Source organism: Musca domestica, unplaced genomic scaffold, assembly GCF_030504385.1.
Source record: "Musca domestica strain aabys unplaced genomic scaffold, Musca_domestica.polishedcontigs.V.1.1 9, whole genome shotgun sequence".
NCBI lineage: Eukaryota > Metazoa > Arthropoda > Insecta > Diptera > Muscidae > Musca > Musca domestica.
Window position 1 is genome coordinate 9,254,910 of NW_026712435.1, and position 14,099 is coordinate 9,269,008.

Consider the following 14,099-nt stretch of genomic DNA (forward strand, 5'->3'; position numbering starts at 1 on the left):
CAGTAAATTATACATTAAACAAATATAAATACAAACATATACATCAATCAATATTTACAAATTAACATTGCTGGCAGTCGAGGATTAGAATTAGGAATTACAATTGAATGTTATTATACTTCAGAAAATATCTATGGCGCAACTTTAGGTTCATATCCATATTTCATAGAAATGTGGTATGAACCTTAACAGACTGTCAGATAATTCATTAGGAATTTAAAAACTTGATCGAAAAGAAAATACCACAGCTTTCTTATTAGGTCTGGGATGTGTAAAAGGACCAAAAAGTCTGAGAGTCTTAGACTTAAATTCACAGTTTTTCAGCAATTATATTGGATTTGCTGGCAGCATAAAAAATATAGACGGATGTCTATTAAGTATTTAAGTTATTTTATAAAAAAAAGCGATGTCTTTTTCAAGGAACTTATAATAATAAATAAAAATGGAAAAATAATAATGTCCCGGTATCCACAAAAAATATTTGGGGCCTAGCCCATATTGCCTATATAAAAAGAAAATACAAGTCGGTTATAAGATAAGCCATATAAATGGCCGAATATTTGTATTGTTTTCCTCCACATAATAAGTATTTTATTAGAAAGCGTCTTAATTTACCTAAGTTTTCAAAAAAAAAAAAAATCCATGACTTCTAATATCCGTCGTAGTTATATGAACAGCATATATCATTTGTCAGCCTTCAGTCAAAATGTTTACCCTTTATTAGCAAATTAAATTTATACTGGCCATTCCGTTTGTAACACCTCGAAAAGATCTTCGGATACCTTGCGTAAAGTTTTATGTTAATATCAACTTATGCGTCCGTCTTTCGGCTCGTTAGTTTAAATCACGATTTTTCTGACTTTCAATGTTGGTACACTTTTTGGTATAGCCCCATAGAAGGGTGCCTAAATGTAAGGTGCTTGGCATGGCGAATTGGAGTAACAATTATAGAAGGATGTATATATTTTTAGTTGTCCCTTAAGAAAAATTGGGATTCAAATTCGAACGAGTTCCAATTTGCCAAATGCCAGTAAAATAGTTGGAGAATACAGTCTTTAAAATACCATAATGTGGACCTTATAGACGCACACCGAAATGTATTTCGCCACAATTTCGAGGAACCCAACAAGGGAAAAATTAGCTTTTCAATGTAAAATATACGAAACAATCTCAAAAAAAAAATAGCCATTTCGTGGCGGCACCGGTCCCAAGGCCTCCAACCTACATAGGAGTTGTGACGAAATTTGAACCCTCATAGATAATTTTCTGCTATAGTTATTATTATCAAAATTGGAACAATTCCGTGGAAAATTTAGATAAAGTCAACAAAATTCCGAATAGCGGGAGGTACCGTTGAATTGATATACCACATGTTACATCACGTTGATGCTATATGAAAACGTGAACTTACATACACAATAGTTGTTGGCATCTATTGCAGACACTGCCGTGAAAAAATGTGGGTAAAATCATTAAAATTTGGAGTACCAGGAGGCTTACCTTTTAAGAAAGTTTGGATCTATATAGGCACATGCTTCCACATGAGGTGGAATCCAAAACTATACCCAATCCCCAATTTAGGAAATGTGGCTTAAATCTTTGCCATACCGAATATCTGGAGATACCGTTTAATGGGTGCTGACCACTGAAAAATTTTTTGAGGAGGTACAGATATATGTTGTCTATCTTCTATATGAACCTACTAACCTATGCATTACAATACAAAATATCAAACTGCAGTTGGAAACTGAGGCCGAAACCATCAAAATGCCGTTATGTATGTGGGTGTTATAATTAAGCATTGACCGGTATTTTTCATCTTCAGACTTGCTAATAAATGTAATAGAATATGTAGAAAATTTAAAGAAAGTCGGACATTATTCAAAATAGTGATATATTAGGTTTAGGGACAGAAGTAGTCTTCCATTTTTGCATTTCACTTTAGCCTAGCTTGGCCTTTGGACAGCATTTATTCTGTAAACTCTTTTGGAGAGGTAGCGGAAAGAATGGTCCAATATTTCCCAATTTCATTTATGCTGCAACAAAGAAAAAACATATTTGGATGTGCTCAGTTTGATCAATATCGGAAACATAACATTCAGAAGGTTGACCCTTAGTGGGGGAGGTATAGGAGGAGTCAGATGATAGATTCCATATTTATACTGCATAGACATCAATGTTTATGAAAGTTATATTTTTTCAAAATGTTGACGCTTTTTTGTGGTAGTTAACCGATTTCGTCTTCTTCTCGGATGATCTATTCTCTTTCAATGAGGTAAATTAAATTAATAATAATATAAAAGATTCTCATATTTTGCAAAAGGATGGACAGGCCCATCTACGAACTCGACCTAATTTCGTTAGATGCTCCCTTCGAGAGTTATCGTGTGCCCAGACGAACGGACATTGCTAAATCGATCATATTTACGCATGTAAAAGGTAATAAAAATGGGTATATCTCCGAAACAAACTTGAAGCGGATGTTTTCCAAAGAGATACGTGAGGCACATTTGCTACAGGGGTAATAAAAACAATTGAAATATATCGTAATTTATGAAGGAAACAAAATATTTATTTGCTCTTAAATTTTAAATTTGCACATTTTTGAGCAATCAAGAGTGATGCAATTATTGATCTGTCCTCGTAGGATTGTTATTAAAACTCATACAAAAGTTACTGTTAAATACCAACATCATGTTTCTTTTTGAATTTCCTATAATTGAGGTTAACAATGGGTCTCTCTAGTTATTTTTCGTTTAAGAAAGGAAATTTGTTCGGTAAGTTCCAGTAACAGTTTAAGACCGTTACGAATTTCCAGCTTTGGTATGCCATGGGTTAATGATGACATTAAATTTTCAGTTATGAAACATAGGGTATGCGTTTAGATCTCTATGTGGAGGAAAATACTATATAACTTCAACTCGGCAATACAGATTCGAGGAATCTTAACAATTTAGTGATTTTTTAAATATTAATAAAATACAAAACAAATATTAATTTAATAACATTTTTATGTAAATAGGCGTTAAAGAACTTGTGAAGGTAAATTCTCCAAAATGGATTAATTTCCCTAACCAGATATCCATGCGAACTTTTAATTATATAATAAAAAATTATTTAAAAATTCCGAAAACTGAATTGCTCTTTGTTATTTTGGTTAAAAAAATTATATAAAATATTAAATTTACATAATTCACAATTAATTATGCAACTTCCAAATGAAGCAAACATGTTTATTCACAGAAATATACACAACAAAATGTGTCGGATGCGACTGATCGGATCTTACCTTTGGGTCCAACATTTTGTATGCCGAAAAGATGCTGATTTATTAGTTTGGTGGCAGTGGCTAAACTCTTGCCGGGCATAAACGATGAACGCTTCTTTTTACTGGTCGTGGTACTGGCCGGACTGCTATCGCTGCCGATGTTCTCCTGCGACAGTTTCGAGTCTTCGAAACGGGCTCGTGGCTTGGACATTTGCATCGGGCCGACGGTGGAATGTGAGGTGGACGACGAGGATGGCATTGCTGCTGCCGAGAAACTCTGTTGGAATCGCGTCTTGCGATGCTTTGGCACTGGATTCTCATTGAGGCTTATGTGACTGCCGCGATCATGAGCGTCGAAATTTTGATAGACATCATCCATGGGACTTAGACCACCAGCTGCCAAATTTCGCAAAGCCGTATCACCAGATGCGCTCTTTTTCACATGGGCCCGTATCTGGCCCGAAGATGGCGTCGGCGGTAGACCCACCATATAACCGGTAGTTGTGTTACCAGCCGAGTCTTTTTCCAGTGGATTTATATACAAATTATCCATATCAATGTCCAGGGCACACACCTCGTCGTTCAGATCGGACGTGAGGTCGCCTTGTGACAAGAATGGGTGGGTTTGACAACTGGCATAGGTGTCCGAACTATCTACGCTTGCCAGATCGGCATTGTTATTATTGAAATTGTTATTCAAATTATTGTTGCTGAAATTGTTCCCCAGTGCTGTCACACCTTGTTGGCTGGTGCTCATTGGCAGCGGATGGCAAGTTCCCAGAGATGTTGTGTTGAAATTGTTATTGTAATTGTGATTGAAATTACTGATGACAGTGGAACTGCTGCTCACATACGGCGGATATCTCAGAGTCGTGTCTAATGGCAGCGCGATGGTGGTCGATGTCGTGGTGCCGTACGACGATGACGTCGACGAGGATTGCGATATGGGCGCAAGGCCACCGGTGGCAGTGTATGGCAGTGACGTTCGCACAACACCTCCGCTGCCGGCCGAATACAGTAGCTCGCTTTGTGTTGTACCCGTGGAAGCGGTCACAATGCCACCGCTGCCCATTTGTAATTGATTGGATATGAAAGCTGCCGCCGATGCTGGCGGTATGGCCGGCACAGAAGGTGGTGAGGCCGCAATTGGAAAGCCGCCAAATGGAAGAGTTTGTTGCAACTGGCGATTAGCCGCTTGTCGCATCTCATAACAGATCGGCTTATGGAAGTCCGATGTTGGAAGTGATATCACACCTTCGGCATCTGTAAATTCCTTGAAGTCCTGCAAAAATAGAACAATATAAAAAGCGATTCACATTTTAGATTCGAATGTTAGTTGTAGTTATTTTTTTATTTTATTTATTGTAACCAGGTCCAGCACATTTGAATAGTTCTTTGTTCTGGCGACCCTACACTAAACAGACATAATACAAATCACGCTGATTATTTTGAACAGCCAGTGTGAATAAAAATCATATTAAAATGTTTTATTTGAGTTTAAATAGATTATTATTTTCCAACAAGCTGTATGCAAGTTCAAAAAAGTATTTCGAATGAAATAAATATGTTGTAGTATGTGTACGTAGACATGTGTTAGTTTCTGTTTTATCTGTGAGTTGAGTTAGTTATGTGTTCAAACCTTTAAAATATTTTGTCGATTAAAGTAGTGCCTCAAAACTAAAATAGCAAATAAGTGCAGAGACCATAATTAAGGCATGGCAAACTAATAAAAAATTGGTATATCTTCAAGTCGTAACTTACCTGAACAATTTTTCGAAATTGACTCGTAAGTTTTTTTTTTTTTTTTAATTTCGACTATAGAAATTTATCTATGACTATGCCACACTGTGGTATACGGTATTACGTCTTTGTGCATTTGCTTGCAATTTTATATTCCTATTGTTCTTTTAAGTGACCTGCACAAGATCACATTTGGAGCCGATTTACGTGTGCCCATACATTAGTTCGTCGTAAGCAAATTACGATTACGATCTGTAAGCAAATGACAGATCGTCTTTATTGTCCCATTAAAACAAAACTTTGAACCAAGGCCGAATCATATATAAATTCGTAATAATTGGTTTATGTACTAATATCTGGCCAAATATAATAGGGTTTTGGCACACACGACCAAGTTTAGCCCATAGCTAGTATAGTAACTACGGTGAAAATGGGTCTAGAGATGCCTATATGTTTTATTCGATTTGTTGCAGTTATTCCGTATACATCTGTAACATGTCGTAATTATGAATGCTATATAGAATTACACCAATATTTTCACCGTATTAATTATAATGTTATCTTATTATTTAAGATAATGATATAATAATAATAATAATAATAATAATAATAATAATAATAATAATAATAATAATAATAATAATAATAATAATAATAATAATAATAATAATAATAATAATAATAATAATAATAATAATAATAATAATAATAATAATAATAATAATAATAATAATAATAATAATAATAATAATAATAATAATAATAATAATAATAATAATAATAATAATAATAATAATAATAATAATAATAATAATAATAATAATAATAATAATAATAATAATAATAATAATAATAATAATAATAATAATAATAATAATAATAATAATAATAATAATAATAATAATAATAATAATAATAATAATAATAATAATTATAATAATAATAATTATAATAATAATATAATAATAATAATAATAATAATAATAATAATAATAATTATAATAATTATAATAATAATAATAATAATAATAATAATAATAATAATAATAATAATAATAATAATAATAATAATAATAATAATAATAATAATAATAATAATAATAATAATAATAATAATAATAATAATAATAATAATAAACCGAAGTACGTAAAGGCAATCGTACTGCTTTTGTACTACTGGCATTTAAATGTTTGTGATTTCGTTTTGTTTGGAGTACAAAACGATTGGAGAACATTGTAGAGTTTGTTACTTCGTGTGAACTGTACGTTTACGTCTCATTTGTTTTCGTACCCTACTTGAGAATTGAAATGTGTAAATTGTATCAATACATATATGCATTGTATTATTGCCAAGTTTTCGTGCAGATTATGTCTCAATTCTAAATCTTTAGATCATCTACTCAAATACATAAGAAAGCGGCACATATGAAATATTTCAGGATTCTCTACTCCACCTCTTCCAAACCTCTATTGAAAATTAATAATATTATAATTAATAATGATAATAGTGCGATTGTACCATCGATCGTTACCGTGATAATGGTAGCGTAGCTCGAGCTCAAGGAAGTGGACGGAAGAAAACAGCAACATCAGCAGAAATGGTTAGAATAGTAAAGAAGCGACTTTATGGAAATTCGCGTCGCAGTGGCCGAAAAATGACTAGTGAGCTGAACATATCGCAATATTCCATTCGCCAAGTATTGAACAATGAGCTCGGGGTAAAGCCATTGAAATTCCAAAAAGAGCAAGAACTTACAGCGCAACAGAAAGAAAATAGACTCAAAAGAGCTAAAGAGTTGCTTCGCTTGGCCGAAAGTGGTGAACTGACGAATTTGGTTTTCTCCGATGACAAAACATTCGTTGTCCACCAGTTTGTAAAAAAAAAAAAAATATCGTGCTTACTTGCCAAAGAGGTCAGCTGAAAATGTGCACCTTCGGTTGGGCACAAGAACTGTGAATGGTGATGGTGTTGGCCGATGCCCAAAGCCGATGGTCGCTCTCCGCTCGTATTAATCGACCGTGGCATCAGAATAAATGCCGAATATTATCGCGAAAATATTCTGTAGGGTGTATTGAAGCCTTGGGCTCGCAAACATTTACGCCGCAGACATTGGATATTCCAACAGGACTCAGCACGCGCCACCCAAGAATGGTTACAAAATGAGTTTGCTCGCTTCATTTCCAGAGCACAATTGCCACCAAAATCTCCGGATACAAGTCCTTTGGACTATTTTATCTGGAGTGTTTTGGGAATCAAAGTCGGCACTAAAATTTACCAAAATGTCGATCACCTCAAGCAAGCGCTTCGCCGGGAATGGACCAAAATACCGCAGAGCAGCGTGTGGCGGTTTGATTGGCCGTGTGAAGGCCATAACTCGTGGCAAAGGTGACCAATTCGAACAAATCTTGACTCATTCTAAAATTTCCGACATTTTTTCCTTCATTCAATAAAATTAAAAAAGTAAAAATTATGGCATTTGACTTTGTTGCATTTTTTTATTTTACCTTGTAGAGTAGTTTTCAATATTCAACATTTTTAAGGGTCGTTTAAGGTAGAACAAAACATTTCGGACATCTAGGACAAAGACTGCTTATTACCTTTTTTTACAAAAAGTTCTTTGTAGTGAGAATCGTATTTATTATTATTTAGATCACATGGTAAATTTAAGAAATTGAGGTCATACAGTCATATGTTTGCAATTTTTTCAAAATTATACATTTGACAATATCTCATTGCCAAAATGTTTATTTCTTATTTCATTGTATACACTCGAACGAGAGATGGGAACTAGATTTCTATGAAGTTAAATTTGACAAGGTAAATTTCGGAAAAACGCAGAGCCGCATATTAATTTTTTAAATGGGATTACCTTGATTGAATTGTACCATGGTACAAAGTTGCATCATATGTAGTAAGGTAATGTTAGTAATTTCTGACAATTTCCCAATCTGATACTGAACAAGTTTTATTTTGGGATTGATTTATTATAGCTTATATGACGTAGGGTAAGTGTGCCTAAGTTCGGCATGTCCCAGTAGTTGGCACTTTTTATTTTTAAGCCCAAATAAATGAAACTTTTATAACTAAATGTATTTTGCTTACTTCAAATATATTGTCAGCTATCTTTGTGTACAATTTCGCTAAGGAAAATTGATTTATTCTAATAAAAATTAAATTTTTGTCTGTGAAGGTCCTCTATAATCCATATTCTTAAGAAAAGTACAATAAAGACGTCGAGTCAGTTTAACGAAACAAAAATATTATATTTTAATGAATTAATTTATAATTATTATTAATTATTCTTACAAAAAAATTGGTACGCCGACTGTTGGAACATGCCATACCGACAATTAGCAAGTGGTGCCGACTACTGGCAAAAAAGCATTGTTTTAATAAAACTACAAATTTGTGAAATTTAATAAAAAGTTATTAAATTTTTTATTATTGCAAAAACTATACAAAATTTCAAATCTGAATAAATTAACTTTGTAATAATTGAAAAGTTCCACTCAGAATGGTGAGCGATTAAAAACGCAAAAATCCTAAAAGTGCCGACTACTGGTACCCTTACCCTATATAGGTCAATGGTATCTGAATAACCAAATGAATTGCGCAATAACGTTGCGATATGGCTCTCTTTTATCAACAGGAATTTTTCTAATTTTCTGTCCTATAAAACAAAACTTTGCAACATTTTTAAAAATTGACTTTTACATTTCTTTATTAAAAACCTAAATAAACATAAACAATTCATTTATTTTTTTATTAAAATTAGAACTAGAAATTAAATAAAATAAAAATTAAAATTAAACATTTTATGAAGGAAATTACAGATAAAATACTTTGTTTTCTTTAAGAACAACTTACAGTGTCAATTAAAGCATTCAATTTCACATTTTTTTTACTAAAATTGATTTAACTACGTATGTAGGGGGGGGGGGGGGGGGGAGTACCAGTTTCGGAATAAGATAAATGATACTTTATACGTTATCATTTATTCGCTATTGAAAAACTGGTCAGTTAAGATAATTACGGTAATGGTATTTAATAATTTCATATCTAAAGATTAAAATCGTCCATGTGTAACTATTAGTTACGTAAAAAACCTATGAAAAGATTTACACAAAAATTCTTTGAATTCTTGTTTGTCTTTTATATTTGTTGTGTTTGTAGTTACTCGTCCTTACAAGAAAATTCACATTTGGTTTTTTGTTTTCATTGATTTGCTTAGGTTTAAAATAACTAGTTAAGAAATAAAAATTATACAACTAATAATAATAATTAAATATTAATTTCTACTATATGTATAAAATATTAATAAACATTTGATCTAAAAAATATTTTTACACCAGAGATTGATAGGCAATATTTGCGATGGCCGTTGAGGTTTTGTTGTATAAAAGTACAAAAAATAAGCCCGAGGTTACGCCTTAGAATGTCGTTATCAGCACAAATTCTATTTTAGAATTCTGAAAAGCTTTTCTCTCTAAACACTATTAGCTCTCAATGGAATACACTCGCCTTGACATCTTTGATATCCCTTAAAGAAGAAAATAAATAAAAAAAATAAAACAAATTATAAATAAATTGTAAAAAAAATTGAAAAAAGGCAATATGGAAATAATAAAATAATGATAAATTAGAAAATAATAGAATTTAATACAAAAGAGCAATACACAAATGCGAATCGGTACCAATGGAAATTTACAACGAACAGGTGAGAGACTTCAAAGGAGTACTGGCAACAAGATATGTTTAGCTTTTATAAATGCCCGACAAATGTACAGTTAGCATTAATCTTAAAAATAAGTTTCAGAAAGGCTGTGACAATCAGAAGGACAACGATTGACACATAAACACACACACACACATGTACATATACATATTTGTATACAGATATTAGAAGTTGGTTCCAGTTGTACGGACTCCTAACACATTACTTAAACAGGTCAAGATGTCTTGCGTAGTGAAGACTAGGATTAATGTTTACATTTAAGACGATGTGTTGATCTATACTTCTTCATCATAACATGATATTTCTTTTATAATTCTTTATAAAATGTGTTCAATTAATAATGGAATGTACTATTTCAAAGAAGAATCTAATGGATTAATGGAACATGTCAAATTTAATCCATATACAAGTAGGGTTTGTCCTTTGTGTTTATTCTTCCATATTTCATTGCAATTGGAGGTACATCAAATATGTGAAATTTGCCGAGAATATATATAGGAGTTATATCCAAATCTTAACCGATTTCTAATTAATTTGTCAAATTTATCATATAATTGACTTTCTTTTTTATTTCCAAAAAAACTGCTAGCATTTACTATACAGTGGTGAAAGTAATCGAGTTGGTGTGTATGTGGTAGTATAATAAAAATCCGATTCCAGACATTTTGTCTTGCCAGGATAGTCTGACTCCTTGTAGACCCACTGAGGTGCATTTTTATTTATTTAGCAGTAGGTTGCCGTAATTAAGTACTATTGTCAGATTGAAATGTTCAATCCCGTACCGATGTTCAATATCTCTTAGATTGGTCAAAATAATAATATTAAAAATTTTAATAAATAAATAGAAAACAACAAAAAATATAAAATTTAAAAACTAAGAGCCTGTTTTTGTGAGAATTATCCATCCATTTGTTCGTAAATTTTCGAAGTAAACGCATTTTAGTTTTTGTAAATAAACATACGAACTAAATAAGTCAGAAAAAACGATAGGAAGGAAGCCAATCGTTCTAAGCAAAAATTGGCTGTTTGTTACGAAATCACTCCAAATATTTTAATCTTGCAGAATATGTCCCAAGTAGAACGCAATTTTTAAATTTGGCACCATTCGAAGTGTCGTTGTTTGACATTTGAACAATTGTTATTGTGAGGAAAATCCTCGAGACATACACGAGAAGCAAGTGCATCCTCAACTTGCCACTGTGTAGTGTGGTTTTTGGGCAGGAGGAATCATTGGACCTTTTTTATGAAAATGAGGCGGGTCAAACGAAAACAGTCAACGTGAAATGATAACCAGTTTTTTCTTGCCTAGAATTTAAGATATTAATGTGGATGGTATGTGGTTACAACAAGATTGCGCCCAATATCATACAGCCGGAGAAAAAAAATCCTAATAGTTTAATGCGTAAACAATCAAATATCTCATTCTACCGACGCGTGAACATGTCAGGAACATGCCCCTGTGTACATGTCAAATTTAGTCCGCATACACGAAAGATATGTCCTTCAGATTTATCCTTCCATATTTCATTGAAATGGGAGGTATATCAAATATGTGAAATAGGCCAAGAACATTTTATTATTGTAATCAAGTTCCGCCACACATTCTGAATTTCATTGAAATCAGACCTATATATCGTGTTTAGTGCATAAAAAAATATATGCACCGAAATATATATATGGGAACTAAACCAAGACCTCAACCGATTTCAATATAATTTGACAAATGTTTTTTGGTACCAAATTTCGTCTTTTGTCCAAATTTTATTGGAATCGGACATACATATCGCGTTGGGTGAATCAAATATATAAAATTGGCCGAAAATATATATGGGAGCTATATCCAAATCTGAACCGATTTCAATATAATTTGACAAATCTATTTTCCGATCAAAATCCCGCCACACATTCCAAATTTCATTTGAACCGAACATACATATTGAAAATTTTTTTTGTTCCCAATTCCGTTACGCATTCCAGATTTGGACTGTATCTGTAATCGATCAAAAGATATGTGGATATAAAATCTAAATTTTTGGGAGGTACCTCCGATTCTTATGATATATCTCCGTTCCAAGTGGAATTTCAAAAATTTATATAGCCCATGTAACTTTCAGGCTATGTTGTAGTATACTTGGAATTTTTAAGGAAATCTCAGTAGCTGTTTTCAAGTCCATAAATTTCAAACAACCAAACAAACAAACAAATACAAACATTTTCCTCCTCTATAAATAAAATCGAAATAAAAATTTGTTATAATTCAACTGCAATTCCAGCACTTAACGTGCAGCAAACAAAATATATATCTTTTGATCGATCACAGATACAGTCTTCAAATTTGGAATGCGTAACGGAATTTGGAAAAATAAATTCTCCAAATTATATTGAAATCGGTTCAGATTTGGATATAGCTCCCATATATATATTCGGCCGGCTTTACATATTTGGAACGTGTGATGGAATTTGCCTAAAAATTGCTTGCCAAATTATATTGAAATCGGTTCAGATATGGATATAGTTCCCATATACATTTTCGGTCGATTTCATGTATTTGATGCACCAAACACGCTATGTATATCCGATTCCAATTAAATTAAAATTAATTAGAAATGGGTAAAGATTTGGATGTAGCTCCCATATATATTCTCCGTCGATTTCACACATTCACACATATATTAAAATCGGTTCAGGTTGGGATATGATTTTAGTACGATGCATTGACCCACAACGCCTTTGCAATGGTATTAGGCTAACAGTTGAAAACTACACAAAATTTTAATTGAGGATACTATCTTAGGGGGAAGTATGTTGCTACGTCAAATTCACTAATTGCAACAGAATAGCCACTCAACTTCAACAGATTGCAGTTAGAACCAGTTAGGTTCGGATTTAATGGAATTCCTATATAGAGAAAGAAATGCTGATATTAAAAAAATCATCAAAATAACAAAAAAGATGGGATAAATATACCCTTCTTATAATAGTGGAGAGTATATAATAACTCCAAACTAAAGGGATAATTACAAAAGTGATAAAAGGACATTTACGAGTTCTAATTTTGTCAACTACAGTCTATGTATGTTCGTGTTTAGCAATTTGTCGAATTAAAAAAAAATAATAGCACAACAAAATAGAAATACCATCTCTGAGCAAAAACAACTACACATCATATCTACAACTGAAATGGTGGTATGGCGAAGAAGAAGAAGTTCATTGAAATAAACTGGCTTTGTTTTGGGGAAGGTTAATGTCAACAAAATCAGTAATTGTTACCATATCCATTTCACAAATAGAAGACGTTGACACGCCCTTCTTCTGTCATTCGTTTTAGAATTCTGTAATTTTCGGGCGAGGGAGGTGGTCGTATCAACTTATGCATTGGAAACTCTTGGCCATCGACAGTGAGAACGCGGTCCTGCAATAGTTGGCATGTTAATTTGTGGCAAAAAATAGAATACTCTGCATACACTCAGTAATTACTTAATGGATGGAATCAATTATTGAATAACTAAGTCTTAACTGAATTCCGTAATTTACACATTACCATTACGAACGGGTTCAAATTGAATGACGACGACAATAATTACATTTAACAACAGAACAATAACAAGGTGGACTATACAGAGTGTGAGTGTGTACGAGCATAGAGTTTGAGTGTAGAGTAGAGTTTGATATGTAGTATTTTGGAGTGGTGCAAAAATAAGGACATAATAGCGGAGTTCAGTGCACTTCTGATAGTGAATTAACTCTTATATCACAAAGAAAATACTTACCCAACTTAAATGTTATATTAATACGATCTTATAGGAAAAAAAAAAAAAACAATTAAATTCTATGAGAAAAAAAACTAACGAAAAGCCTTGAAACCATTTTTTGATATAGAATTTTATTTAAAATTATTTTGGCAATTGGTTGCTTTCTTAAAAAATTGTTTTATTGTAGTTCAATATGAACAGAAAGATGTAAATTGAGAAAATTTAAAACAACGAGGTGGGATATATTCAAAATATATTATACAAAATAATCCCAACGATTAAAAGCAATCCAATCAATTTTGATAATGACTCGGTCCATTTTTTGTTCATATAAACCAGACGCATAAGTTATCGTATTCATCGGTTAAAAATCTCATTACTAAGCAATGGGTTTATTAAGTACATTTTGGCATTATAACTCCATAAGTTTAAATGGGCACGTTGTAAAAAGTGGTTTCCACCAAAAATTAATAAATTAGGTCAAAGAACTGTCGTTTAATTTTGAGAACACCAGAGTTATATTTCTGTCTAACTTCACTTCACTTAATTTTTTGTTTTCTGATGGATCGACTTGCAGATGTTGTAATTGATTTCATGCAAACG

At 32.4% G+C, this 14,099-nt stretch overlaps 1 protein-coding gene across 7 annotated transcripts in view; it reads right to left on the reverse strand.

Annotated features, from left to right (window-relative positions):
* Nucleotides 1-14,099, reverse strand: part of LOC101900306 (potassium voltage-gated channel protein Shab) — a 270,640-nt gene that overhangs the window by 10,800 nt on the left and 245,741 nt on the right. For 4 of the 7 annotated variants that reach the window (XM_059131685.1, XM_059131686.1, XM_059131687.1 and 1 more), the window contains 2 exons: nucleotides 13,015-13,156; nucleotides 8,744-9,549 (listed from right to left, as the gene is read on the reverse strand). In XM_059131685.1, coding sequence (XP_058987668.1) covers nucleotides 13,025-13,156 — 132 coding nt within the window. In that variant the 3' untranslated portion in view covers nucleotides 8,744-9,549; nucleotides 13,015-13,024. Of the gene's footprint in view, nucleotides 1-3,289; nucleotides 4,551-8,743; nucleotides 9,550-13,014; nucleotides 13,157-14,099 lie in introns of those variants that run through there. The other 3 variants (XM_059131690.1, XM_059131689.1, XM_059131692.1) reach the window with 2 other exon arrangements.